General features: G+C 38.9%; 2 protein-coding genes across 8 annotated transcripts; one reads left to right on the top strand and one right to left on the bottom strand.

The window, feature by feature from the left end:
* Positions 1-78: 78 nt before the first annotated feature.
* On the top strand, positions 79-25100 carry Obsc (Obscurin). Of its 7 annotated transcripts, XM_088031507.1 has the most exons (40): positions 87-189; positions 2326-2374; positions 2472-2568; positions 2837-2955; positions 3002-3145; positions 3193-3315; positions 4855-5025; positions 5074-5239; positions 9211-9303; positions 9962-10261; positions 10308-10461; positions 10510-11427; positions 11605-12477; positions 12602-12817; positions 13171-13312; positions 13359-13540; positions 13600-14830; positions 14879-15054; positions 15107-15394; positions 15562-15744; positions 15985-16500; positions 16685-16972; positions 17023-17268; positions 17382-17750; positions 17826-17843; positions 17946-18172; positions 18219-18567; positions 18620-19808; positions 19863-20522; positions 20572-20898; positions 20946-21183; positions 21230-21811; positions 21859-22553; positions 22600-22744; positions 22794-23101; positions 23149-24076; positions 24123-24303; positions 24351-24576; positions 24625-24730; positions 24776-25100. In XM_088031507.1, the coding sequence occupies exons 3-40, from the start codon at positions 2545-2547 to the stop codon at positions 24893-24895; spliced, it is 13221 nt and encodes a 4406-aa protein (XP_087887633.1). In that variant the 5' UTR covers positions 87-189; positions 2326-2374; positions 2472-2544; the 3' UTR covers positions 24896-25100. The 7 variants fall into 7 exon arrangements, with proteins under 7 accessions (XP_087887631.1, XP_087887634.1, XP_087887637.1 ...); XM_088031505.1 differs by lacking the exon at positions 2472-2568 and having other exon boundaries at positions 79-189; XM_088031508.1 differs by lacking the exons at positions 2472-2568; positions 17826-17843 and having other exon boundaries at positions 79-189.
* On the bottom strand, positions 25076-25882 carry LOC148178789 (ribosome biogenesis protein SLX9 homolog). The gene has a single exon (XM_088031520.1). The coding sequence runs from the start codon at positions 25700-25702 to the stop codon at positions 25088-25090; it is 615 nt and encodes a 204-aa protein (XP_087887646.1). The 5' UTR covers positions 25703-25882; the 3' UTR covers positions 25076-25087.
* Positions 25883-25893: the final 11 nt, after the last annotated feature.

Raw genomic sequence — 25893 nt, 5'->3', positions numbered from 1 at the left:
TATTTCTTAATTTTAATTAGGAATATCTTCATAACAAGCAAGTGCAAATAGCAGCCCGGAATAGCTCAGGAGGCTTCAGATCTAGTGTGTGGTAGCGAACGATTCGCCAGTGTTTCGCGAGAAGCTTGCTTGATCGTATTATTTATAGGTGGTTGATTGAACGTGAGTGTTTTGTGTACTGATAAAGAGGTGTGTACAACAAAGCCATTAATACTTGACACGGTGGTAAAATTTATAGTTTTAGAAATAATTTTTAGACGCGGTTGCAAAGCCAAAATTTGTGTTTTTCAAAAAACACGTGCCTTGTTGCACTTTTTGTAACAAATAAATTTTTGAGTGCGCTTTAACCCTGAGAGAAACGTTCTTGGAACGGAGATGAACACCGAAAATAGAACAATTGAGATGTTTTGAGGGAATTTGACATAGTTTCTAGATTTATTGATGTGTTTGTGGCTATAACTACTCATTAAATAGCGTCATTCTTTTTTAGTTCTTTGATTTTGGCTAAAGATCACAAACAATTGTAATCCTTTTTTAATAGTTAGAGATGTATTTGTCTAAGTCTTGTTTACTATTAAAAATTAACGTGTTTTGTCAGAAAGATTAATTATCATCATTTAAATCTTTTGTTCCTCTGATTCTTCTGTCTTGCATCCTTCATAAAAATGCACATTTGCTGCCAAGAAACACATCTTAGATAATATGTGATTTCAAAAAATAAACTGACATTATTTTGGAATCTCGTGACTCACTTTTTTGTTGATTTCTTAAAATGTTGCGGATGCAATCAAAATTAAGAGTAGGTTAAAAATAGTTCTTAATTAGTTTATTTTGGAATTACCTAATAAGTTACTCATTAATGAATCAAATATACTTACTAAAAATAATATTTAGACCTTCAAAATTTATTTAGATAATCCAAACATACCTTGAATAAAAATACAACAAAAATTTTATTTGTAGTGGTTAGAAAGTGTTTCTAGCTGTAGACAAAACAACAATAAACAATTATCAACTAATCTTTTATTGTACAATAAAAATATAAGTTGATAAAACAGTAATTTTTTGTTTATTTTTTACATTAACGCTATTTTTTTCTTCAAAAAAATCATAATAACTTTTAGAAAATAAAAATTAATAGACACAATTTTTTGCTTCGGAATATTGTAATTAAAAAAATAATAATAAAAAAAAGTGTATGCAGATGATACAGGTGTCCGGAAAGTGGCAAACCACCGTAAAAGGGGATAATTAGGTGGTCCCCCAGAGTACCAAAAAAATGTTAAAAAAATTCTACCCTCTTTGTTTTCGCAGTAGGGTCAAAATAAAATTAGGAAAATGGCAACATTGCTGAAATGTTCCTCCAATAATTTTAATTTTCAGTATTCAAAGCCATAGTAACATTGCTGTTGTATTGTCGGCTTTAGTTAAAATTGTTTCGATTAACCGCACTTATCCGTGCGATCCTTCCTTTTTATTACCCCGGATAATCGAGGTTCCACTGTAATTTTAAAAATCCCATTAGCAGAAAAAACTCGTGTTCAAAATTTACCTAAAATGCATGATTTGGGTACATAAATTTATATTATGTAAATAGTGCATCGATTTTCTTAAAAACTAGATCAACTTATTATTTTTGGGTGTGGTTTAGCTAATATTATTTTGAAGAATATTTCTGCAAAGTTATATATAAAAATCCTAGATAAAACATTTTTACATCAATACCCTCAATCTAAATTAATTACATTTAAAATTTTAGAATTTTGAAAATAAAGTACCGAGTTATACAAATTCTAGTACAAATTCAAAATTTCCAAAATCTAGCTCTTGAACTAAAAGTTTATTAAATAAAAAAACCAACTATAAATTTAAAAAAAAGAAAAAAAAATTGAAAGTGGAAGGACCAACGTCAGAACATTCGTCCAATTCGTGATAAAAGCAATAATTTTTTGAATGAAAATAGTTTTTAGTTACATGGCCTGTAGATATTTACTTAATTTTCAAAATATTTTATATATCCTTCTATAAAATGTCTAGAATTGCCAGAACTTGTGCATCTTATGCAACCACAGAGACTATCCAAATAGAAAAATAACTTTATACATCTCAAAAACAAAAATCTTCTCTATGACCGGGAGAAAGTTAAATTGTCTTGGCACCCCTTCTGCATCTTTCCTGTTGGCAGCCAACCAACTGTATGATATTTAACAGAGATTGACTGACCCACTCTTTATATAGATCAATTGCATCGCGATTTTTCAGTGTGAGTCGCTTTTGCAACCGAACGTCTAACACTCTTCAAGAGACTAACTCTTCTTCCTTCAGGACAACAGGATGAATCATGGCGTCGTCGCAACGTGATCCAAAAACAGAGGTAAATCCAGCGAAATCCAAATTTCATCGAATAACTTTACATCACACTTGTTGCACCCAAATTGCACAATGTACTAATCGTGTTTGTTTATTTATAGATATACTAGTCGCACCATCACACTACACAAAACACACACGGAGGGGCCGAAGGACCAATCACAAAATTTTATAATGATATTCGTTTTACGACAAGCAGTATGTTTGATGTCTTCATTAAGCGCTTGTTAGTTGCCGCTTTTAGTAACACTTTTTTTCCAATCACTTTTCTGTTTGGTTGTGATTTCAAAATTCATTGTTTACGAATGTGGTCAATGTCTACAAAATTTTTGGCACATGCAATTGGACTTGTTTCAAGTCGGTGATCACAACTAAATCTTTAATTGGTAGTATCGATGTGCGTCTTAGGCAACATCCACACGTGTCTCAACAACCACTTCTTTCGTTTAACAGTATCTGACTTTAGGTAAATGGAGAGATTCTGGTCGCTTGGCAAAAATACATTGCACGAAGTTCCGACGAGATCACACTAAAAGAGGGCGATGTCGTCGAACTCTTGGATACCGAAGATCCAATCGTGGCAAAGTAAGCTTTAGATTTATTAACTCATTTAAATACAAACTTCTTGTAGGAAGCCGAAATTGGATCCAGAGCTGGATAGTGTTTCTGGAAAACTTCTGGACAACTCTGCCGCTCGTCACAAACTCTCAGTGAAACCAAGAAGGACACACTTGAGTTCTAGACATTCCCCTACTAGACTGAATTTGGAGGCCAGGTACTGACAAGATGATGACAAAATCGTAAATTTATTCTATATTTTAGATGGTTGGTACGTGAAGTTGGTGGTAAGAAGCAAGGATGGGTTCCTTGCAAAGTTTTGCAGACTTTGGATGATCCGAGTCCTGAAGGAGCTGGGCTTCCTGGGGATGCAATGTTTAGAAGACAGTAAGTTTGTAAGACTACAGAAAAAACTATATAAAACCAATACTCAAGAACTGGGTAAAGAAAATTATTCATTTCTCTAAAGAAATGAGATGTAGTGCAACATGGTATATTCGAAATTTCATTCAAAATTTTAGTAATTGTAATAACAATTGATAATAATTCTAGGAAGATACCAACAGAGTTTGTAAATTTTAAAATGAATAAGTCAAATTTTATATTTTAATTAGATTGAATCAAGAACTGCAGATAAAGAAAAAATAATAAAGGATGTATCAAAGTACCGGCAGGATCTGCAAAGAAAATTAAAAAAAAAAAAAGTTAGTAATTTAAAATCATATTAATCCTGATGGTTTTAATACTAAAAGTAATGGCAAGGTGACTGTTTTTGAAATGTCTATTAAACGCGGCCAATTACCAACTTCTATAGCAGAAGACAGAGATTTTAGAAACTTTCATTTAAAGATCCACCTTTTTAAACAGCAAAATGGAGGATGTAGTTGAAATCGGATTTAAACGAAAAAAGAATTTATACTGATTGGCTCGCATTGCCTACATCACAGAAGTTTTTATGACAAAAAACGTACTTAAACAACGACTCGAACTCGTCATTCATTGGCTAAATATCCGAAACTGTTGTTTATTGAATACATTTCTAAGCTAATTTAGTCATGCACAAAAAAGAATCAATTTATTGGATGACGATAATGATAACTTGATAACAAATAGCATAAAATAAATCAAAACGAGCTATGAGTTGTTGCGTAACTTTATCGTTAGGTTTTGCTTAGTTAATGACATTGTGACGAACAAGAAAAAATGGCATTTAAAAAATTGTTGGCGATTGAAACAAATTTAATTTTAATTTAATTTATTTGAACATTTATAGGATATTGCAGAAATGTGGATTAAAAATGATGTAGCAGCTTCCTGCAATCCTTCCAAACCTAACAATTACATGAAGCGATTAAGAATAAGCGATAAGTCAAAAATTTAGATTGCTGTTAGCTTTTATCAATATTTGAGAAGATCAGGCAAAACATTGTACAACTCGTTCTGAAAATCCGAGTGATACAGCTTTTGATTTATTGCAATTTTTCCTATAGGTACTTATTTTTTCAAGATTGTGTGAATCATAACAATATACTTTCCAAAAAATAAGTCAAATTCAGTGTTAAAGAACTGTGAATAAATAATGCACTCCCGCTATGTCTCAAAAACTTGACGTGCTACATTTCTCACGGATTCTATATTGCAGCATTACCTGAAGATTTTGCACGAACCTGTTCTATCCACTTGTTATAGTTTTTTTTAAACGACTTCATTGTGAAGAAGCGTGAGAAGTAGGTCACTCCAAAAACTGTGTTTACGTGAAATGAATGAGTTAGTTGGGAGCCATATGTGTGCTAAAAAAATCTTTTCCTCTTTTCCTGAAAATTTTAGTTTCTCTTGGTCTTGTAATCAAATTGTTCAAATAAACCTATTTAACAAGTTCTATAACTTGAGAACGTCGTCAGTTTATGAACGATCCTCTTTTTCTAGAGCCGTCGTCAAAGAACTCGTAGAAACCGAACAAGAATTTGTCAAAGATCTAGACCACGTCGTCCAGAAATATCTCCTCTTGTCTGAAACGAAGAAAGTCCCCAAAATCATCCGTGACAACTTCGAAATCATCTTCGGCAACCTCAAAGAAATTGCAGAATTCCATCGGACGTAAGTTCTCACCATTTGCGGTAAAATATTCACAACAAATTTTTTTAGCGTGCTAATGGAAGGTGTTAAGTACTACGCGAACGAGCCTCACTTATTAGGAAAATTCTTTCTGCGTCTGGAACGTGATTTCGACAAACATGTGGATTATTACATGTACGAACCTCAAGCTCAAGCTTTCTTGGACAGCTGCGACGAAGCTCATGACTATTTCGATGTGAGTTTATCTGAGATTAAAAGATTTAAGCAGTGTTTATACAGTTGTGTTAGAAAAATCAAACGGAAAAGTTTAGTTAACATTAGTAAATGGTATGTTGAGCTATCATCGAAGGAGCGTTATCGGAATAAACAAAGGAAGTAAAAGCGGGAAGTTAATTAAACACAGGAATTTAGTCTTTAGAGGCACAACTTCAGGTGCATAAAGTAACCTTGTCCCTGAATTTTTGAAATATGCTTCCAAGGTTAAACACAAAATGAGCGCAACGTTTAATTTCCACGTTATATGTATTGACGAGGCTGTAAAATTTTAGTCTTATTGTTCATAATATTATAATAGGCACAAGTAAATGATGAGTTATGGAGAATTATTCCAATTCTCTCTTTTCTATGCTTTATCAATTTTCTACCTTGTATACTAAAATAAAATATTGTAGAAAGCATGCATCACTGCTTAAACTAATATTTTAATACCCACGATGATTCAAATACACCAAAATTAGTCCGAGATATTTCCAGAAATTTAATTTGGGAAATGCGTAGATTTATCCGACGTTCACACTATAAAATTTTATCTTTCATTATTTAAGTTTATTATCTCAACATTGAAGAAAATTATAACCCACATATCTACTAAGTATTTTCCAGATACTATTTTTAAAACGGATGAACATGAAACATTTTGTGGATTAATCATGCAGATTCGGCTTTGCTAAAAATAGCCGCGTATTTGTGAACAATGAAACACCTACAAACATCGACGCGAATAAATTTTCGAAATAACAAACCTCTGATGTCTAAGAATAAAGGAAAAAATTGCAAAAGTTGCAGATAGAATGTAAACAGTACTGGGATCATCGCTTTTTTTAACAACGCATGAAAATTCTCTACTTAATCACTCAAGATATGGAAAACTAAGACATTGTAACTAAAATTAAAACTGTGAACGAAAAGTTTTACGATGTAGTTGTCATTTCTTTCACAAGAATTTAGGAAACTCATCAGTGAAAAATTAACTTTTGGCAGAGGTGGATATTAGGTTCTGACCTGATTTTCATAAAACAGTGTTAAGTGCATAACGTAAAGACACAAAACTATCGCGTTTAAATGCACTGAAAGTTTAAAGTGGATATTTTACAGTGGAAATACAACCGTTTGAAGAGCCAGAGATAATGTAACTATAGGCTCTATGCCAAAATTTTTCATACTAGAATTAAGTATTTGAGGTGTTTTAAAATTAAACCAAAACTCCATCAATCTGAGTATATTTATGCAAGGATATAAAAAGTGAATATTCTAATATTTCATTTTAGTTTTAAGACGTAAGGTTTAGTGCTGCGGCTTGGTGGAAGAGTAAGTAATATTTTCCACTCAAAAATCAAATCAAATTTTTATTTAAGTTGATTTAAATATTTTTATTGCCAGATTAAACATAATTGACCAAAAATGGTAGTGAATTCAATAATTGATTTTATAGATCTATTTAATATTTTCTTAAATCAGAATTTTAGTTCAATTTGAGTTAGATATAAGCTGTCTCAGAATTCCAAGATCCGTGCGAGTTTACAAAATTGTAAGTTCTGGAACACACTGTATGTATAGTTACGTTTTTTCCTACTTTTTATCCATACGAATCATTTTCAATCCAAGTCAGTATTAAGTTCAAATAAACCATTTAGGTAAATAAAACTTGCAAAATAGACAAAATGCTCTGCCAACACTTCTCAAAAAATGAATTCCTCAACTTTACCGAGAACTTTTCCAATTTGCAAAAATCATTATTTATCCACAAGCTAATGATCCATCTAGAATGTGTTAATCGCGTTGTTTCTCATCCAACCCATCATCAACCCGCGCCCACACTTTCATTCACCCATCCAAAATAATTCCGCAGCATCCCAAGCAACTGTAACTTGTGGGCGGTAAGTTTTATGCAGTTCACTTATCGTCAACATGTCCCAAAAATAACCATCTATTTTAAGAATCGCAAAAACCGCCGATAACCAGGTACGCACCTTTGCAAAACTTTGTGACGTTCAAACGTCACCCCTCCTGTCTCCAGCCCTCATTATCTCCCATCTCCTCCATTATTCATCTCCGCTCAATTTGCAATTCCACGCTAATCAAAAAGAGCAAAAACTAAAATTCGTCTGTGCAAACTGTTACGTGTGATATCTGAGCACGTTTCTATGTATAGCCACAGGGAATGAGCCGATTTGTTCCTAGTCAGTCGATTCGTGTCCGCGAAGAGTGCGCGTCTTGTGGAGGCCCCTTGCACGTGGACTTACCCCCAATCCACAGGTAGGACATTCCACGTCGGTCCTACTCGGGTCACTGTACCAATTTACAACTAGGTGGCTTTCTTCAACCATATATGCAACAATTGGGGGATTCCTTTAAGATTCAATTAATTAGAAATCGGATACTTTACGTTAAATGCAACATGATAGGTGTCTGGCGAGTCCAAATGTAACAGCGGCCAATTTTTTTAATGACTGTTAGTATTTGCTCTCAATTAATAGTTTGAAGGAAATTGGTGCCAAATTTCCGGGACCAGTGAAGAAAACAATGAAAACATAACCCGACGAATAGTTATTTGAATCTAGTGCTGTTGTGAGTGACGTGTGATTACCTAAATTAAAAAATAGGAATCGGTAAATTATAATTAGAAAAGTCGGGAAAATCGTTTGTTTGATCTTCGGTCAGGGATAAGTGTCAGATTTTCGTAAAGAAATAAACCGTCGATGAGTTATTTCATAATATAAACAATTAGGTTGAACTTGAAATGTTTTTGTGAGGTGTTAAAAACAACCAATTTTTAAACTTTACTGCTTCAAGATTCTTCCTTTTTATTTTTTTCTAGATTTCTACTATCTTTTAGTACTAATTTTTGCTTTTTTTAACTTTTAATAAATTTTACAGGGCACCATTCCCTTACCAAATTTTGGACTAAAATTAATAGTCACTGAAAAGCTTTGTAGTGAAGGTAGTTTTTGTACAAATAATTGCAATTTTAAAAAATAATAATTGTCGTACCAGTGGGATTTCAACTTTACCGAAAGAAAAAAATGAAAAAACCTAATTGACACAGGTTCTTTATAAACTAGGTATATTTTAAACAAAATGTACTGTTATCGCAAACTACTGCCATTCATTGCTCTTATTGTATTGTCCCGCCCACTGAATATCGTTAATTCGTGATACGCTGATAAGAGTGATAAGATAATGTGAGCGTTCAATCAAGCTATTTTAGAGTTTTTTTACTGTTTTTGTGTATAACGCTAATCTTATTTGTTTAGCAGCAACCAATCGCATATAAGCAGGGTTGATATTTACCGTTTAAAATGCAAACACGTTCTCATAAAAGGGTGTGATTTATCAGAGACGTATAAGCATATTTGGTCCAAACTATTATTATTACTGCATTTCGGGTGCTTAATTTTTTGGTGGAGTAAAATCAAGAAGAAGAAGAAATAAACTCCTGCAATCCCTATGATTTTTTGGCTTGCCTCTTCATGTTAATGTCAAGCTGTAAGACAATAAATTAAAAAATAACAATCTGGCCTGCTTCTATTTTTATTTACGAATCATCCGCCCAAATAATTTTAGAATGTTGAAGATGTTTCCTGTGCCATAGATTTTTTCAATGATGACTCCACGCGTTTATCGCCTTAGTCATAGGAATCCAAATTTGACCGCAAATAATAAAATACTATCAATTCTTTGACCAAACCCTGATCTTTGTCGATTCACTTCACCGCTCCAAGAACCTTTAGCGCTTCAAGGCTCCGAAACCATACCCTTTGAAGAATGCCTCTGCATCATAAACACACACTTGTTGGCAGCGCTTGAAATTCCACGCTTGTTCCGACCGATATAGAGCTCTACCATCGAATCAATTTGGCATCCACGTGTCCTCATCTTCCTAATTATAGCAATTTTAGCTTTCTCTTATCAAATCTAACATTGCAGGAGTTGTCACAACGATTGGGTGACGATAAAACCATTTTCGAGCATCTCAAACTTCCGATACAACGTATCAACGACTACCAACTGCTCTTGAAGGTGAGAGACAAGTTTGTTTGTGCCAATAAGAATTTAAATAAATAGAGTTGTTTTTGTGTGGAACGTGATGGTAGACTGTGCATGCAGAATGGGCGCCGATAATATATTTAGAGCGACGGAAATAGCTAGTGTTGACCCATTTCATTAGACGCCCACGATCAATGTCAATTTGTAAGAAAGGAAATGAAGTCCTGAAACATGGATTTCGTTTGTCATTTTTTTTCAATTTTGACGTTTTATGTAAATTTTAGTGATATGTATTGTCTCATTTCTACATTTAATGAACTTATTGCGTGGTGTGGGGTCGTGGGAATAGTGGCATTGATTGCTCTAATTCTGAGGGATCTGTCCGACAGAGTGTACATCTGCTTGAAAGCACATTTAACCAACTATTAATTTTCGGAAATGCCTTGTGAAAATTACTTCTACTGGATCGGTGTTTTGACTCTAGTCCTTTTACTCCATCACGTGTTCAAACTTATAAGACGTTAAATTTTCAGTTTTGACGTTAGTGCAGTTTCAAAATTTTAGTTGTCAAAATTCAAAATGATGGCCGATGTATGCATCTACTACCTGGGAATCGTCACTGCGATCATTCTTTTATACTACATTATCATTAATGTCATTCTCCAAAGAAGTTAACACGTTCGGCTTTCAGGAGTTGGTAAGGTACAGCGCTTGTCTCGGCGAAGACAACAGCGACCTCCAGAAAGCCTTGGAGTTGATGCTGAGTGTCCCTCACCGGGCGCAAGACGAAAAGTTTACTTCTAATATCGAAGGATATCGTGGAAGCATCCACAAGCTTGGACGACTTTTAGCACACGATTGGTTTTCAGTATCACTCGCTGACGCCACAAAAGAACGTTATCTCTTCTTGTTCAAAGGCAAAGTCCTCATCTGTAAAGTTAGACGCATCTCAGACGATAGATCTGTCTTCCAACTCAAAGATATCATCCAGGTAAGACTAACAAAACGAAATTTCTGATGATTAACATCAAATTCAGCTGAATCGAGTAGCTGTGAAAGACCATCCGGAAGAAGAAAAACTTCTTGAGCTAATTGAAATTGTCAGTGGGCAATCGTTGATTCTCACTGCCCACAGGGACCATATCACAGAGTACTGGCTCAAAGAAATCAAAGAATTTGCGCAGACTTACGGTAAACCGAGATAATAAAAAAGAGTTTTTAATTTCTTTGGGTTTACAGAAGAAGGTGAAGATACCGACGACGACTTCCAGTTAGCGTCATCATCACCACCTACTGAACCAACTCAAGCTAAAGCTGAAGACGTTAAAGAGAACAAGACTAGTGAAAAGAAGACTGTTACTGAAGAAGCTGTTGAGACAACACAAAGGAAACCATCTCTCCAAGAGTCGCTCAAAAAGCTAACTGACGAACTTAAAAGCATAATCCAGGAAAAAGAACGAAGCAAAGACCAACCTGCGTCGGCTCAGATACAAGAAGCGCCAGTAGCAGAAGTTAAAGAGCAAGAAAAACCGAAAACTCCTCAGGTTACCATCAAACTCCCTGAACAAGAAACCGTAAAAGAAAAATCGAAAACTCCAGAGCCGCCAAACTCCTACGATAAACTCAAAAAAGTTGAAGAAGTCAAAGAAACAGCGAAGACTTCAGAACTTCCCAAAACTCTCAAAGTTGAGGACACTTCACCAAAAGAAGTTAAAGTAGAAGAAGTCAACGAAAGAGCTAAGTCTTCTGAACCTGCCGAAACCGTTAAAGCTGACAACAGACTAGTCAAAGAAGTCAAAGAAAAAGCGAAAACTCCAGAGCCGCAAAACACCCCTAAAGTCGACGACAAACCACTAAAAGAGCTTCAAGTTGAAGAAATCAGAACAAAAGAAAAATCAAAGACACCAGAACCCCCAAAAACCGTGAAAGTTGAAGAAAAGCTTCCAGAACCCACTTCGAAGACAGTAAAGAACACACCAAAACCTGCAGAACCTTTAAAACCTCAGAAACCAGAAGTTGAAGATTCTCTCATTAAAGAAGTGTCCAGTGCTTTAAATAAAAGTGTCTCACATTTCGATTCTAGTGTAGGTTTAGAGGTAAATGTCGAAAGTGCCGACGAAATGAGTAGAAGATACACATCGTCCTCTGCAAGAGCAGGTTAGTTTAACACTTGTCATCTCGATCCTAATAAAGTCTTTGAAATTAATTGTATCGTTTTTGTGTTTTGTCGTTTGAATTATTTGTTCATTTTTGCACAAGAACAAGTCACACATTTTGCGATAAGTCACGCTTTGCCATGAAATGCACAAATCTATTGGGACTATTCCTCCACAGAAGGATATTCGGAATCCTCGTATAGTAGAAGATCCCAATCAGCACTTTCCAATGACGGATTATCCTCGCGTTACGACACGAGTAGATACAGCAGCGCGGAATCTTCGCTAGGTTCAAAATACGATTCATTGAGCTCAAAGTACGACACTGGGGACTCTCTGAGTTACTCCAAAAGGTCGTCTATAAGAGGCGAAGGAGACGATTACAGCTACTCCAGACACCTCAACTTAGGCGGTGATGATGATGATTACAACTTCACAAGACGTTCTGTGAGAGCAGTCACCAGTGATTATGGTGACGGTGATAATTACACTAGAAGGTCTATTAGAGCCTCCGCTGAAGCCGTTGGTGATGCGGACTCTTATTCTGTGAGAAGGTCCATTCGCAGTTCGGTAGAGGGCTTGGGGGAGAGTGATATTGATTCCTATAGTACCTCCAGAAGGTCTATTAAAGATAGAGATGTTAGAACTTATGGTAAAAGATCTACCTCAATAGAAGAAGTGGGCGATTCAAGCAAATACGCGCGAAAGTCTCTTTCGATTCGCGACGACATCGAGGAGGACCTCATGTCGAAATATTCCCCTTCCAAATACCTGGGAGAAGACCGAGAAGCCGAAGACATATACGCCAAGTACGAAAGAAAATACTCCAGAACAGACTCGACCGACAGCAAATCGAAATACAGAAGTAGTTCTATTGAACATAAAGCCGGAGATGAAGATGTGTACGCCAAATACACTAGAAAGTACTCGAGGACTGACTCCTCACGGTCTCGCCAGGAGGAAGAAGAAGAAGAAAAACCTCGAAAATATTCACGAAGTGATTCGAACGGAAAAAAGTACAAGAGAACAGATTCCGCCAAAAGCGATCGTGGTGAGTTCGATGGAATTCAGCTTATGCTTCTTTTCTACCACGCGTAGTATCAACTGTTAACACTCTCATGCTTCTGTGTTATACCAACTCCAAAACCTCATATTTACCCGAGTGAATGTTTCAGAGTCATCCTCCATTCATAGCGTCACAGAGACTACCGTCGCTAATGGAAAAGAAATTCGTAAGGAGGCAATGGAGAGCAGCGAATCTATATCCACCTCCACCACGTTGGTCAAAGAAACAGCAAAATCTGGAGGGAAATACTCTGAAGAAACTATAATCTCCGGCGATGACGAAAGAAATAGATTCATCAAGACCATTCGTGGCGCGGACATCGAACGTAAGTTTTATTCTAGCTTCAGCACTGCTTACTATGCTTCTTTCGCTAGCTGGAGAAAATATGATTTTCGAAGTTGCTTTAAAATGTAAACCTGACAGCTTTGTGTGGCTAAAAGATGACCATCCACTAAACGGTCATCCTGTGATGATGGGTCGCATTCAAATGAGTCACTGCGATGAAACGCACCATTATAAAATTGTTATTAACCAAGCTCACGTCGAAGACAGCGGCTATTACACTGCTTTAGCTTCTAGTCCTTATGGCACAGCTTCTTGCTCCGCACTGCTTATCGTCCATGAAAGTTAGTGTTGATCAATCATACAAAATTAAATAATAACATAATTGCTCTTCAGTGACTCCTGAAGAAAAGCTTGAAAGAGCTCACACTGACAAACCCGAGTTTGTGGTCCAGTTGAAAGACACCCAGTTAGCTGAAAAAACGTATCTTAGATTTATGGTTAAAGTCCGCGGAGACCCAAATCCGGACGTCATTTTGTAAGTTATCTTATTTTTCAATCATAATATAAAGAATCTATTGCAGCTTTAAAGACGGATCCATTATTGAAAAGAGCGACCGCTACGAAGTTGTCCGCGAACACTCAGATCGCGGTTTTTACGAACTGTTAATTCCAGAAGTGCAGATGTCGGACGCTGGAACATACAAGTGCGTCGCTTCCAACAAATGGGGTGAAGAGTCATCAGAAGCAAAATTAAAAGTAACCAGTAAGCAACATTTTTAACGTTTGAAATGGAATTGTTATCTCAAATAACTGTTATTTCAGCTGAAGACCTCCACAAAGACATGCCGGAAGGTGAAATCCTTCCCGCTGGTGAAACTTCCGAATTTCAATGGAAGCGCGATGGTAAACCCTTCGCACCTGATGAACGCTTCAAAGTTTTAATGGGCGATGATGAAGACTCTCTCGCGTTGGTGTTCCAACACGTGAAAGCTGAAGACGTTGGTTTATACACATGTGTGGCTCAAACCTCCCGAGGACACATTAGCTGCAGTGCTGAACTTACTGTTCATGGTACCATTAACCAACTAGCACGTGAACCTGAGAAACCCAAACTTATCATTGAGAAGAGGGAACCTATTGTTACTGCAGGTGGTTCCGCGATGTTGGAACTCCAAGTTAAAGGATTCCCCAAGCCTCAGGTTAAGTGGACTCATGATGGTAAACCAATTGAAGCTGGTGGAAAATACAAGTTTCTGTACGAAGACGAAGAAAGCATGTCTTTGGTCATCAAAGATGTACAGAAAGAAGACGCTGGAAAATACATTTGTACTGCTGAGAACGAGATTGGCAGCGACACCGCTGAGATGAATCTAACAGTGAAGCTACCACCAAAACTGAAGAGTAAGATCGAAGATGTCGATGCGCACGCTGATCTCACTTTGAGAGTCCCCGTGGAGTTGGAAGGTACTCCTAAACCTACTCTTGTCTTCTACAAAGATGGTAAAGAAATCAAGAAAGATGAACGCATCAAAGTCGTTGAAGAAGGCGACAAGACCATTCTGGTGATTGAAAAAACGTCTCTTAAAGACACGGGTTCTTACTCCGTGGTAGCAACCAACGAACTCGCTCAAATTAACCAGTTCTTTAACGTTAACATCCATACCAAGCCTAAAATCCTTCAGAAACTTGGAAACGACAAGATTGTGTCCCAAGAAGAAACGGTGGAACTTAGAGTCAAATTGGAGTCTGAACCTGAAGCTGAAGTTAAGTGGTACAAAGATGACGCTCAGATCTCTTCAAGCGACCATTACGTGATCAAGAAAGATGGCGATTCATACATTCTAAAGATTACAGGGGCTGTCACTACTGATGCTGCCCGTTACAAGTTTAAGGCGACCAATATTCATGGCTCAGTTGAAGATGATTTGAAGATCGACGTAAAAAAAGCACCTAAAGTTACTAAGCCGCTGCAGGACATGACGGTTACAGAGCATGATACTAATGTGACCTTTGACTTGAAAGTTGAGGCCTTCCCTAAACCCACCGTCAAATGGTAAAGTGGCTTTACGTCTTAAGACAGCAGTAAATAGTATGCTTTCAGGTATCTCGATGAGATGGAAATAACGGAAACCAAGACGGAATTTACACGAGTGGAGTCTGATGATGGTGTTAAACTTGTCATCAAAGAAGTTAACAGTAAATTGTCTGGAAAATACACCTGCAAGCTTAGTAACGAGTGTGGCTCTGCTGAAACTAGCGCCAAACTCACTGTCAACTGTGAGTTCAACTCACTAACTTGAGGAATTAGCTAGCTTTTGACTACTTTCAGGTGCGCCGCGTATTATTAAACAGCTGAAGGATACCACAGTTGAGGAAGGGGCCACTTTGCACCTAGAAGTCGAAGTGGAAGGTTGTCCGGAGCCGACAGTTAAATGGCTGCGCAATGGCCGCGAGGTCTCCGCCGACGCCCGCATCAAAATAAGTCGAGATACCCAGCGTCAAGAAACCTATAACCTCGCTGTTAACCTCATCAAGTACGAAGAACAAGGAGAGTATGAAGTCGTGGTGACAAATTCTTTGGGAACTGTTTCAAGCAAGAGCTATGTTACTGTACACAGTAAGTATTAAAAAGCCTCCAGCGGGAAAAGATAAGTACGGTTTTGTCCCCATAAGTGATTTTGTGAAATCTATTTTTGACCCCTGTGACGTCTTGTTCGATTTGCTTTTTTTGCCCCCACCATTTAAATGTTCTTACCCTATGACCCTTCGCTAACCGAATTGCAGAAGTAACCCATACCGATGCTATTGAGGTCGATGAAGAACCACCCGGTAAACTCAAAGTGGAGGTGATCGAAGAAGATGAGCCACAGAGTGGCGAATTAGCCAAACCGGAGGAAATTAAAGAAGTAGGTAAAGAAGAAGCAAAACAACCCATAATTGAGGATATAGATGAAAATGAAGGTAAAGGTAAGTATCTGTCGTAAGTAACGTCAGTATCGTAACAAACTCTTCAGAGACAGAGTTTTGCCTGCGATGCTTACATGTGCTTATGTAGTCGCCTTGGTACTTGTTCTTACCAAAAAAATTAACGAAGAAATAATTATAATTATGTATTATTAATAATGTTGAGCCGAAACGAGTACTAAGGCGGCAATGTCTTTCCAACCGTTTAGAACATCCACTTTAGTAACAGTTCACACAAACTAGGTACTCTATATGAAAAAGTAGACATTGAAGAAAAAAAAGTTTCTCGTGTAACTCCAGAGCCTATAGTCGAAGAACCTCTTTCACCTCAGATCCAAAGAGCTCACTCCGACATCCTAGAGGAATCAGAACTGGTCGAAAACGAAGACGCAAACAAACCACAACACTTCACCGAGAACGAAGTATCCAAACCTAGATCTAAACGTGGTAAATCCATACAAATTGAAGAAATCCAAGATATTGAACAGTTTCCTGATGAGCCTAAAACTCCGATCGAAACAGAGTTACCGAAACGAAAAGCAAGCAGAGCGAAATCAGCTACGCAGGAAGAACTAGAAGTCGTACAAAATCAACTTGACGCTGCTAAAAAACCCAAAACCAAAGAAATTGAACCTCAAGCTAGTCAAAAAGGTGTCCAAAACGAGGACGAAGACGATGAAGAGTTGGAAGCTCTCCTCCAAAGAGCAAAAAAACAGCGCAGTTTGATAGAAGAGATCAAAAAAAGTGAAGATGATGAAGGTACCTATTGCCACGATCACTACTGTTATCACACATTAGATTCATTAAACACACTGTTTAATCTTGTCTCGTACGCTTTACTAACTGCGCTTTATAAAACTCTTCTGCTGCTCGTCTTGTAAAGGTAAGATATGGGTGGAGTTCCGTTTTTCTCTTCTATGTCTAATTTATGTTTTCTGTATAGCTAAACCCACCATCACCGAATCAACGATGAAGGATACTTCTCGTCCCGAATCCTTGAGCATTTCATACATCGTCAAAGGTACTTCCAATCCTCCGCCGACCGCCACATGGTCGATAAACGGCCAAGAAATCAAATCTGACGGTCTCGGTCGCGTTAAAGTCACACAAAAAGGAGAAGAATTCAAACTTGAGATTCTTAAGCTGGAGAAGTCCGATGCTGGAACAATCCAGTGTACCTTAAAGAATCCCTTAGGAGAAGCTAAACAACAAGCTGTTTTGGAGGTGACACGTAATGACTCTTATTTTAATGTTGGACAAGAAGTAACGTTAAGTTTGCAGCGGAGAAGGAGTTGAGACGTCCTAAACTCAAACAAGGATTGGACGATCAGACTATTGTAAAGAAGAACTCGGTCACTTTCAAGGCCGTGGTAATTGGGGACCCAGTTCCTGATGCCACATGGTCAATGAACGGAAAAGAAATCACTGATGAAGAATATGAGAAGTACAAGATTATTTTGGACAACGAGGACAACGAGATCCAGGATGGATTAAAGGAGTGTACTTATTCTCTTACCATTCCCAGATGTAAGTAGTACTGTTATGTCTTCGTTACGGAAGATAGGTCATTTAAAATTCCTCTTATGTTGAAAAATCTTGTTATCGTGCCAACGATGTTAATGCCAAGGTTTCCTCGCCAGGTGATAGATGCAACGATGGAAAATACACGTTCTTTGCCAAGAATAAATGGGGAGAATGCAACAGCAGTGCGCAGCTCACCATTGTCCTTCGTCCCGAAATTGAAGGTCCTCAGAATGTGTCTGTAATCCCCGGAGAAGAAGTCGAGTTTGTCTGCAAAGTTATATCCAATCCCATTGCGGAAGTCGTGTGGACCAAAGACGGCCAAATTGTTAAAGCAAGCGAAGATCGCTTAATCGTCGCTGATGTAGCCAATGAGACCTACAGGCTAGTGTTCAAAAAGGCGCTTCTTTCTGATGACGGTTACTATAAAGTTGTTGCTAAGAACAACCTTGGTGAGAGCACATCAGAAGCGCGCCTTAAAGCAGTCAGTAAGTAGAATTCGAATTCGTCCCTTTTTGAGGGGTATATGTTCACTATGACTCATCTGCGACTTTGTTTTACAGAAGAAGCAGAACCCTCTAGTAAGTGTCCGTCTCTTCCTTCTCTATGTGCTTTTTTTAACTGCATTCTGCTTAACTAACCCCTTCTGCTGTCGCACAATATTTTTACTTTTGCGATTATAGCGGACACACCAACGTTCATCACTGGTTTGTCCGACGAACAAGTCGAACATACCAAAGAGTTGTCGGTAATGGTGCGAGCTGATGGTTTGCCCAAACCGCAAATTTGTTGGTTTTTGAACGGTAATCCAGTCACAGAAGACGCAAATCACAAGATTGAAAGTCATACGGAAGCTCAAGTAACCAGCACCCTCACCATTAGTAGCTTCAACGAAGCTGACTCTGGAATGGTAAGCGCAAAATTTGAACACGACAAATTTTATAAAATCTCTGTAGTACAAGGCAGTTGCTGCTAATGTTGCTGGTGACGCCGAAACCACTGCGCGTATCACCATGCTCAAAACACCACCAACGTTTGGAAAGAAATTGGAGCGGTCTGAGGATATCCACGAAGGAGAACCTCTTGAACTAAAAGCGAAGATCAATGGAAGCCCAAGACCTACAGTTGCTTGGTTCAAAAACGGAGAACCCATCGATGATGAACGAGTCAAGACTTCATTTTTACCAGATGGTACTGTTAAACTTAATATCGATAAAGCGGAACCTGGGGACAGTGGTGCTTACAAACTAGTCATTAAAAACCCCAACGGAGAGTCTGCTTGTCTTTGCGCCGTCGCTGTAGCGCGTGAGTATATTTACCCAACAACTTTTTGAAGGAAGTCATTTTGACTTTACAGAGAAGCCTCAGAGGCCCAAATTCCTCAAATGCTTTAAAGATGTTGACCTCCCCACTGGAGAAACTCTCCGATTAGAAGCTCAAGTCCAATCTCATCCACCCCCAGAAGTCAAATGGTTCAAAGACGGCGTACCAGTGCGCGTCTCATCCAACATTCACTTTGAGAACCATCCCGATGGTAAAATTGCACTCATTGTCGATTGTGCGAAACCGGAAAATGCAGGAAAATACGAAGTCGTGGTTTCCAACAAATTCGGAGACGCCACTAGTGAAGCTAGCGTGATTGTCGCAAAGAAGCCTACCAAACCCGAGTTCTTGATTCGTTTAGTTCCACAAACTGTTGTTGAAGGTTTTCCTGTACGATTTGAAGTAAAGGCCTCCGCTTTTCCACCGCCGAAAATATCATGGTCACGCAACGGTGCAGAAGTTATATCCGACAGTAAACACGTAAAAATACAAGAACTGCCTGATGGTACAAGTGTTCTTCTTTTGGATTGTGCAAATCAAGCACGCGACGGACTAACTTACCGAGCTATTGCTATCAATGAAGCAGGAGAAGCGGAAACCAGTGCTGCTCTTACTGTTATTCCAGCCACTGATAGCGAACAACCTGAAGAACCCCCCATGTTCTTGCATCCTTTGAAAGATGTAGTTGGTGATGAAGGACAAATTGTGGTTCTTTCAGCTCCATTCACTGCTAACCCTATTCCAACAGTGCAATGGAGCAAAGATGGAGTGCCTGTAGAGCCGTCAGATAGAGTTCTAGTGATTTGTGACGGAAAGAAGGTCGGTTTAGAGTTTACATATGCTCTTCCTTCTGATGCTGGAGAGTATTCAGTCACCCTTACTAACCCTCTGGGAAAAGAATCTTCAGAAGCTAAAGTTGCAATACATAAAGTCTTCATGCCGCCCCACTTCACTCAAACTTTCACGGATCTGCAACAAATTCCAGGACGCGACGCTAAATTTCCATGTCGTGTCACCGGGGTTCCTCAACCAGATGTCACGTGGTCAAAAGACGGCATCCCCATCAGGGAGTCCGACAAGTTTCATATCAAACGCGATGGAGATTTATGCTGCTTGTACATTCTTAATTGTGATCTAAATGACGCTGCAGTATATCGCGCGACCGCCACTAACAAAGAAGGTGAAGAAATCTGCACCGCTTCTCTAGAGGTCGTTGATCAAATGTAAGTAATAGTGACTAGCCAAGTAGCTTTTTTGATACGTCTTTTTGTTTTCAGTAAAACACAGAAAAAGATCGAACCTCCCATGTTTTTGAAACGCATTGGCGACACCGAGCTCTTCAAGGGTATGACAGCCAAATTCACTGCATGTGCGGCTGGTTACCCTGAACCAGAAGTCGAGTGGTATCACAACGACCAAAAAATTTTCCCTTCGAACAGGATCAAAATGGAAACAGATCCTGCAGGATTAATTCGTTTGACTATTTCCAACCTCGATGAAGACGATCTGGGAAAATACTCGTGCAAAATAACAAACGAGTATGGTGGTGATATTTGCCATGCCAATTTGAACATGGACGAAGGATTGGAACCTAGAGCCAAGCGACCAATCACGGACCAATATAGCGAGTTCGATAAATACAAGAGAAGTGGTGCACCCATGCCGCTGACTGATCCACCCATTGTGTCTCAAATGACTGATAGACACTGCACGCTATCATGGAGACCCTCTATTCCGTCAGCGCCTAGATCTCCAGTAACTTATCAGTTAGAGATGTGCGAACTTCCACACGGAGATTGGTTTACTGTTCGGACAGGAATCAGAAGTTGTACTTGCGGAGTTCGGAACTTGGAACCATTTAGAGACTACAGATTTAGGGTTAGAGTGGAGAATAAATATGGTATCAGTGATCCATCGCCATACGCAACCACTCATAGGTAATCCAGGAAGGAAGACTTGGAAATATGTTTATGATTTTTTTTTCAGGTCAAAACTAGAACCAGAGTTACCAAAGTTCCGACCCTATCTTCCTCCAGAGATCGACTTCCGTCCGGAAACTTCTCCATACTTCCCGAAGGACTTCGACATCGAGCGCCCGCCTCATGATAACATGGCACAAGCTCCAAGATTCTTGCGCCAAGAACACGACACTCAGTATGGAGTTAAAGATCAGAACACCAATCTCTTCTGGTTTGTTTATGGGTACCCAAAACCAAAAGTTTCTTTCTATTTCAATGATGAACTTATCGAAAGTGGGGGACGTTTTGACATGAGTTACACCCGCAACGGCCAGGCTACGCTTTTCATCAATAAGTAAGTGATACCGAAAAAGCGAGATGAGTTTTGACTTTGTTCTGTAGAATGTTGGAAAGAGATGTGGGTTGGTACGAAGCCGTCGCAAGAAACGAGCACGGTGAAGCTCGTCAAAGAGTGCGTTTGGAAATCGCCGAAATTCCCACATTCATCCGTCGTCCCGAAATCCAATACGCCATGCACCGCGGAAAGGTTCGTTTCGACGCTCGCATTGTTGGAGTTCCATACCCAGACATCAAGTGGTACAAAGACTGGAAACCGTTAACAACTTCAAGCAGAATCAAGGTAAATCAACACCTTCACCATCGATATGAAGCTACGTTTATTATAGATCCAATTTATCGAACCCGATACCACAATTCTCGTAATCAACGACATCATCAGCAAAGACGAGGGTCTCTACTCTGTTAGCGCTCGCAACGTTGCCGGTTCCATCTCCAGCAGCGCCATGCTTTACGTTGAAGAAAACGACCTAGACTATAATATTCACACTTACAGAGGTTACGCCAACGTTAAAACTAAGAAGAAGCCATTGTCAGATTACTACGATTTGGGTGATGAGTTGGGTCGTGGTACTCAAGGCATTACTTACCACGCGGTAGAACGCATCAACGGAAGAAACTATGCTGCAAAGATCATGCATGGACGTGGAGACTTGAGGCCGTTCATGTACAACGAACTGGAAGTTCTTAATCAGTTGCGACACCGCAAACTTATTTCTTTGCGCGACAGTTACGAAACTGGCGACTCTTTGGCTCTTATTCTTGAACTGGCTGCTGGAGGAGAACTCGTTAGAGATTATCTTCTCAAACAAGAGTACTACACCGAGAGGGACATTGCCGGATTTATTCGACAGCTGCTTCAGGGCCTGGAATACATGCATGAGAGGGGCTATGGGCACATGGGTCTCAACGTGAGTCTGTTCTTATCTCCTTTTCTGTCTTTTACTTTTTTTCCTAGATTGGTGACTTGCTGATTGCCCATCCTGGTGGAGACGACCTCAAAATCACCGATTTCGGCTTGGCGCGCCGCATCCAGGCCGGAAACCTGGCACCACTTCTTTACGGAGTACCTGAATATGCTAGTCCGGAAGCTGTAAACGGTGAAGGCACCGGCTTAGGGCAGGATATGTGGAGTGTTGGCATCATCACCTACATCCTCTTATCCGGACGCTCGCCTTTCAGAGGCAACGACGACCGCGAGACCCTCAAAAACGTGCAATCCGGAAAATGGATCTTTGAAGAAGATTGGTGGTTAAATATCAGCGTCGAAGCTAAAGATTTCATTTCAAAACTCCTGGTTTTCAACGCGGAAGGACGACTAGACGTACACGCCGCACTGAGACATCCTTGGTTAGAATTCGCTGATAAGATTTACAGCGACGAGTACAGAATCAGTAGCAAATACCTGGAGAGCTACTACAGATTGTTTAGAGAATGGTACGATAATGCTTCATGCAAGAAATGGTTCCGCCGACGTACTTTAGAGAGTGCATTCACACATCCGTCTCGAATGGTGTATCCACCTGGAGAATACGACTCGCCAAGGGTGACACCATCCCCTGTAAAAGCTCCGAGAATGCCCACGTGGGAAGATTTACTTCCAACCAGGTCACCGCTTAACTATGAGATCGGTTCCATAAAATCGGAGAGCCAGTAAGCATTAAAAAAATGTTAATATTTTAAACTAATGTTCCTATAGTTATCAACAAGGGCCCGATACGTATCTTCTGCAACTTCGGGATGTTGATTTTCCTGTACGCCTTCGGGAGTATATGAAGGTGGCTGGCAGCAGAGGTGCTGGTGTTGGTTTCATTATTTCGCACGAAAACGGCTTCGATTGGACGGTAAATTTTCTATGTTCTTCATAATATCATATAGTACCGTATTTTTCAGACGCCAACGATTAGGGAACGTCGTCGCTTCACCGATATCATGGATGAAGAAATCGATGACGAGAGAAAGACTAGAATTAACAAGTACGGCACTAATGAGAACTCTTACAGCATACGGCGTCTTAAACACGAGCTAGGGTCGCGTTTAGACACCTACGTTGAAGCGGAGGCTTACTTAGAGAGTAAGCACGACGGACGCTTGCCCTTCTTCCGGGAAAAACCACAAATTACTGCAATGGTAGAAGGAAAAGACGCTGAATTGACGTGTTTCACAGTTGGCGAACCAGAACCTTTGGTGCAATGGTTTAAGTAAGTATTCTTGCTTTTCTTAAGAAAAGGATTAAACATTTTGTTAGGAATGACTCCATCGTCGCCGAGTCGCATCGAGTGACAATCGATACCGATGAAAATGGACGTTCCCATTTGAAATTCAGTCCTGCCCTGGACTTTGACCAAGGAACATACAAAGTCGTCGCAAGAAATAAAATTGGACAAACCATTGCTCGAGCGAGAATTGTCCTAGGAAGTGCACCTGATGAGCCGGATTCTCCTGAAGCCAGCCAAATTTCGGATACCGAGATTTATCTTATTTGGAAGCAACCGCGATTCGATGGAAACTCTCCAGTTCTTTGCTACAGCCTTGAGTACAAGCTCGCAGACGATGTGGACTGGATCAAAAAAGCCGACAATATCGACCACGAATTCTACTTGTTTAAAAATTTAACACCGCTCACCAATTACATGTTTAGGCTAGCTGCAAGAAATGCAATTGGCTGGAGCGAATTTGGTGTTCCTACAGGCCTCGTTAAAACAAAAGGTGAAGGAGCTGAAAAAATACAATTGAGTCCTGCAGTGCTACATTTGCAACAAATTACGGACAGTGGTCAACCAATCGAGGTAGAACCTATAACGCATCCAGACTATGCCGCAGAGACACATCCTGTTGAATGGGAGAGCGCTAACGTTCAAGAGAATTACAACCTTATTTCGGAGATATCGCGAGGACAATTCTCCACGGTTTTGAAAGCCATCGACAAAAGATCAGACGCTGTGGTAGTCGCTAAAGTCTTAGATATGAGCAAAGCTGACGACGTAGAAGGCGAATTCGCTGCATTAAGATCACTTCGTCACGAAAAAATCGCTGGATTAGTGGCGGCGTACAAAAGCACCAGTAATCCCGTGGCGGTGTTCATCTTGGAGAAGTTGCAAGGGGCTGATGTGTTAACGTACTTGGCCACGAAACACGAGTACACTGAACAAACGGTTGCTACTATTGTCTCACAGGTAATATAAAAACGCGCGAAGGAGACTTTTTATGTGATTTTGATAGATCTTGGATGGTTTGCAATATCTACACTGGCGAGGACTGTGCCACTTAGACCTACAGCCAGATAACATCGTGATGGCTGGAGTGAGGTCAGTCCAAGTTAAACTAGTCGATTTGGGTTCTGCTCATCGAGTGACAAAGCTGGGTACCAAAGTACCAGTAGTGGGCCACTTGGACTACATTTGTAAGTTAAAAGGATAAGTTTAACGACAACTATTTCTTGGTTTTTAGCTCCAGAAGTTCTTAATGAAGAGCCTGCTTTCCCACAAACTGATATTTGGACTGTGGGTGTTCTAACGTACGTTATGTTGTCTGGTGTTGTACCCTTCAAAGGCAAAGATTTGAACGAAACAAAACAGAACATTTCGTTTGTTAGATACAGATTCGAACATCTCTATACAGAAATTTCGCAAGAAAGTACGCGATTTTTGATGCTTCTTTTCAAACGACAACCAAAGTAAGTTTTCGAGAGTTTGGGACTGAGTTCATAACAACACTGTTACAGTAAACGACCTTCTGCTGAAGAATGTCACGAAAATAGATGGTTGCTACCGACGGATTATATGATCAAGAAACGTGAAAGAGCGGTATTTTTAGGAAATAGACTAAAAGTAAGGTGACACATTATTTGGCACATTTTTTAATTTGTTTTTCAGGAGTATTCAACTGAATATCACAATGAAAAAGCTCAACAAGCGCAAGATATCACAACAAAACTAGGAGGTAAATTCAGTAGGTCTCACAGCATACAAGAAGAATTATTGACTGCGCCTTAGGCACTTAAATTAGAATGTATATACTGTTTATATTGTTAATACCAACGTTGTTCTCTCAAAAGTTTTAATTATTTTTGTGTTATATTTGTTCAACTAATCTGAATGAACAACACACTTAGTTTTAACATTTCATTTCATTGATTTCATTCAATAAAAACAATAATTCAATAAAAACAATAATTCAATAAAAAATTATTTATTAGCACCTACATTATTTTTCTCCTGATCTAAAACAGCTTTAATATGTTGAGAGATAGACATTTGTGGATCTGTCTGATACTGCTTACTTTTAAGAATCATTTGAAACATTTTAATACCTTGTAGTTGCTTTTTCTTGATGGTTCTTACCTTTTCAATCCCTCTTTTTTTCTTTGACTGAACGCCTTTGTATGGCACATTTCCTCTGCTTTTCAACAAACTCTCTAGAGATGGCAAAGCATCCTTTAATGGGTTCAAATCTCCAACAACTGCAGTTTTTTTCTTTTTGCTCAACTGCTTCTGTTGTTTGATCACTTCAAATTTCTGCAAAAGCATTTCACGGCGCAGCTTTAACTTGTCCTTCTTTGATAAAACCTTTCCTGAGTCAGATTTTAAAGACTTGAAGGATTTCACACTTCTTGTGTCGTCTGAGAGGTTTTTAAGAGAAGTTATATCAATATTTAAGCCAGCAAATACGTTGTCTTGAGGTTTTATTGCAAGTTCTGGGGTTGAGATATTCTCTAAGGATGATTTTTCCGTTTGAGGATGTGTAGAGCCCGTTTTAGGCTCCAAGTGGAACTTTTTTCGTTGGCGGCGGACTTTACCCATAATGTGTTTAATAAAAGAAGAAATTAAGACAAATTTGAAATTCTACTGCTCGTTTACTTACCTTTGTTAAGAGCTATTTCAACAAATTTTTTTGCATGATTTTTTTTTGGGTTATAATTTTGACAGCCTTCTGCCAGAGATCTTCTGCCAAATTTGACAGGTTATCTAACCTAAAACGTTCAAATACGAAA

The sequence above is a fragment of the Gnatocerus cornutus genome, chromosome 2, assembly GCF_029298725.1.
Source record: "Gnatocerus cornutus isolate USDA-ARS CGAHR chromosome 2, icGnaCorn1.1, whole genome shotgun sequence".
In the NCBI taxonomy this organism is placed as follows: Eukaryota; Metazoa; Arthropoda; class Insecta; order Coleoptera; family Tenebrionidae; genus Gnatocerus; species Gnatocerus cornutus.
The sequence above is the reverse complement of the archived record's forward strand: the minus strand, read 5'-3'. Positions and strand labels throughout refer to the sequence as shown.

Bases quoted from the DNA above. Each gene is read 5' to 3' on its own strand.
- Obsc (XM_088031505.1), top strand. From the start codon at position 2,342: ATGGCGTCGTCGCAACGTGATCCAAAAACAGAG. The intron at 12,818-13,170 runs GTAAGTTTTATT...ATTGCTCTTCAG, and splicing joins TCGTGGCGCGGACATCGAAC to TGACTCCTGAAGAAAAGCTT. The intron at 20,899-20,945 runs GTAAGTGATACC...TTTGTTCTGTAG, and splicing joins GCTACGCTTTTCATCAATAA to AATGTTGGAAAGAGATGTGG.
- LOC148178789 (XM_088031520.1), bottom strand. From the start codon at position 25,702: ATGGGTAAAGTCCGCCGCCAACGAAAAAAGTTCCACTTGGAGCCTAAA.